The 3,278-nt window shown below is 45.3% G+C and overlaps 1 protein-coding gene across 1 annotated transcript; it reads left to right on the top strand.

Moving 5' to 3' along the window:
• Positions 1-1,365: 1,365 nt before the first annotated feature.
• LOC131687197 (uncharacterized) lies at positions 1,366-1,932 on the top strand. Its single transcript, XM_058971249.1, has one exon. The coding sequence runs from the start codon at positions 1,366-1,368 to the stop codon at positions 1,930-1,932; it is 567 nt and encodes a 188-aa protein (XP_058827232.1).
• Positions 1,933-3,278: the final 1,346 nt, after the last annotated feature.

Below are 3,278 nucleotides of genomic sequence, written 5' to 3'. Positions count from 1 at the left end.
TTTGTTCCTTGTAACACTTTTTTTAACCAAGTAAAAGACAATTAAATTTGGTAACAAACGTAATTTCGAATTTTTTCTAGTAACAAGAAAATTATAGTTCTACTAGGGTTGTGGTATCGGTAATACCGGTAACGACAATCCGGGAATCCCGACGGGCTCGTTGTTGTCCCGTTTCGCGTACGTCGCGTTTCTATAGCATATTACTAACGTAGAGTTAAAACTTGACAAAAATCAAAATGCCATTGCCTCCAGAAACTGATGCCGAAAAAAGAAGTGTAACCGAAATAGTGGGCGTTCCACAGGGTTCAATACTCGGCCCAACTCTTTGGAATCTCCTATATACGACGGAGTGCTGAAGCTGAGCTTCCCCACGGCCGTAAAGATTATCGGTTTTGCGGACGACCGACCTGGTGCTCCAAGTGATCGGCGAATCACTAAAGGAAGTAGAAATACTCGCAACGGAGGCAATAGATGTTGTGGAAGATTGAGTGCGCGAGAAGAAGCTGACGTTTGCTCACCACTAGGGTTCGTAGTACCGATCCATTTTGACGAGAAACAGTACTGCGGTACTGAAGCCCCCAGTACCGGTAGTACCAGTAAAGTACCGCTACTCGAATATTTTTTTCAAAAGATTCGAGAAATGCTTCTAAGTGAATTTCAATATGCAAACTGATGTATCATTGCAGCAGAAGATATTTTTCGAATGCGGCACCTTCTTTTATTTCGAGATCTAATTCACTTTGAATTCAATAACAATTCGTCGACTTCAACCGATGGTAAATGTAAGAAACTCTATTATCAACAGTAATCTCGGCGTTGTCGCTTTACTGTAAATTGGTGTCGACTTTTACGCAGACCAAGGCTCCTAATTTCATAGAAACTATGGAGCATTGCTGATTTTACCGATCACCAAAAAATACGAATCGTTCCATTCGAAGCAGTTCGCCAACTCTAAAATTGTAAGCTACTAAATAAATGTTCGTTCTTTTACAAATAAAGATTTATGCGCAAACGTAAACGCGCTAACCAATCAGAATGTCGCCAGCTGTGAAATTTAGTGAAATATAGTTGAAATTTCATTTCGACCAAATAGTGGAATTTAAACATATCGTTCAGTACAACGGGAGTTAATAATATCTTCTAGAATTATTATGATGATGGCTCCGCCTCAACTCCTTACAAAGGCATAAGCTGAGTGATTTATCTAGAAGATAATTAAATATAATTAAAAGCCACCTTGCACACCGATATTTGGACACAGGTCCCGCTATAGAGTCTACATATTTTTCATAAAAATTTTTGTATGGTATAGAAAATACCGGTACTGGCTTTTGTTCAGTACCGGTATGTATTATGGTACCAATAATGGGTCGGTATTCCCGAGATTTTCGATGCCGGTATTACCGGTACCACAACCCTACTCACCACAAAACCGAGATGATGTTGATAAGCAACCGCAAGGCAGTGCAGCAGGGTTCGGTCGGAGAGTGTACCATAAACTCAACACGGAAAGTTAGACAACTGGGAGTAATGATAGACGACCGGCTAAGCTTCAATAGGCACATCGACCGCGCATGCGGAAGGGCCGTAAAAGTGATCTCGTCACTATCACGGATCATGCCCAACAATTGGGCGGTCAGCAGCAGTAAAAAGCGACTACTGGCAGGACCTGCATGGGTGACGGCCCTGCAGACGAAGAGGAACACATCTCGACTGAACAGCACGTTCAGGCTCATGGCCATGCGGGTGTCTAGCGCGTGTCGAACTATTTCAGCAGCCTACGTGATAGTTGGAACGATTCCCACAAACCTTCTATTCGAAGAAGATAGCGAGTGTTATAGGGATCGAGGTACGAGAGGAGTCCGTAAACAAGCTCGAGCTGATACCTTAAGCAAATGGCAACTTCAGTGGGATAACGCAGTAAAGGGTTGATTGATACATTGACTAAGTCCATGCCTATTGGTGTTTATGAGCAGAGCGCATGGTGAAGTAAACTTTCACATGACACAGTTCTTGTCTGGGCATGGCTGTTTCAAGAAATAGGTTCTGCCACGCGAGATCGCCGTACTGCATCGCGGGCGGTGATGCAGAGAAAACGCCTGAGCACGTGGTCTTCCAATGCCCGCGATTCAAGCACGAGCAAAACGAAATGGGAACCATTGTCGGAGAGGTCGCTAACATGAACAATATTGTCCAAAGAATGTGCGCGTACAAAGAAAAATGGGAACGGTGAACAGAAGACTGTTCTGTTCACCGTTCCCATTTTTTTTGTACGCGCGCAGCGTGTCAGCGTTGTAACGAAGCTGTCAAGAGGAGCAACGACCAGCACCGTTGCAGTACATAGTTTCGTGTCATTGAGACACCGATGCACCGAAAGTTACACTTCAACCGGACTCGCCGGAGTAGATCGTGAAGTAGCACCAGCAAAAGGTCGTCGGTGCACCTGTGAACTGGAAATCAACCCTCCACCCAGAATTGCAAGACCGACCTTTTCATACGCCCGGGTAACATCGGCTTCGGAAGTTCTTCCGCGATCCGGGAACTCTTCGTCGGAGTAGATAAGATCCATTTTCGGGGACTAATCCGAGTAATCCGTAGCGAATCACCGCAATCCTCCACCCAGAATCGCCGAACAGACATCGGCATTCTGTCGGACTGCCTCGAAGCAAGAATAACGCATTCGTCAACGGTTGCGGGAGTCATTCTTTCGTCGGGAAACTCTCCGTCGAGGCTAGCTCCATCACCGAACACGACAAACCACCAGTATAGAGTCGGGGTAAAAGTGAACCTGAAGCCACACTCAAACCGGAATCTCGGCATCGACCATGGCATCCAATTGGTCAACGTAGAGAAGAGCGCATGAATAATACCATACCCTGCAGGACTGATATGGCAGTTATGAGACCAGCGCATTAGCACGACCAACTAGACCTGGATGGGCATGGGCACTGCCTACCCCGAAGTAGTCCTATCAAATGGAATCCGGGGGATCAGGCAAATGTCAGACTCCTTGGTGGAGGTTTGAGGAGTAGGCTTCAGAGTTATATTTTCCGTTCAGAGTCCCTCACTCTGGCACAAAATGGACGAAATCGGTAGTATGGTCTAACTATTGAACGTGTGCTGGGTCGGCGTAAGAGTTTTACCACGAAGTAAGAAAAACCCATAAACACACAACTGGATCCCATTGTCGATCATTGAAGCAAGTCCTTGCTGTTATGACAGCTGGCTAGATTTGGCCATTAAGATGGATTCGCCATAATTGCATAGATTTTTAACAA

Source organism: Topomyia yanbarensis, chromosome 3 (assembly GCF_030247195.1).
Source record: "Topomyia yanbarensis strain Yona2022 chromosome 3, ASM3024719v1, whole genome shotgun sequence".
Lineage (NCBI taxonomy): Eukaryota > Metazoa > Arthropoda > Insecta > Diptera > Culicidae > Topomyia > Topomyia yanbarensis.
The sequence above is the reverse complement of the archived record's forward strand: the minus strand, read 5'-3'. Positions and strand labels throughout refer to the sequence as shown.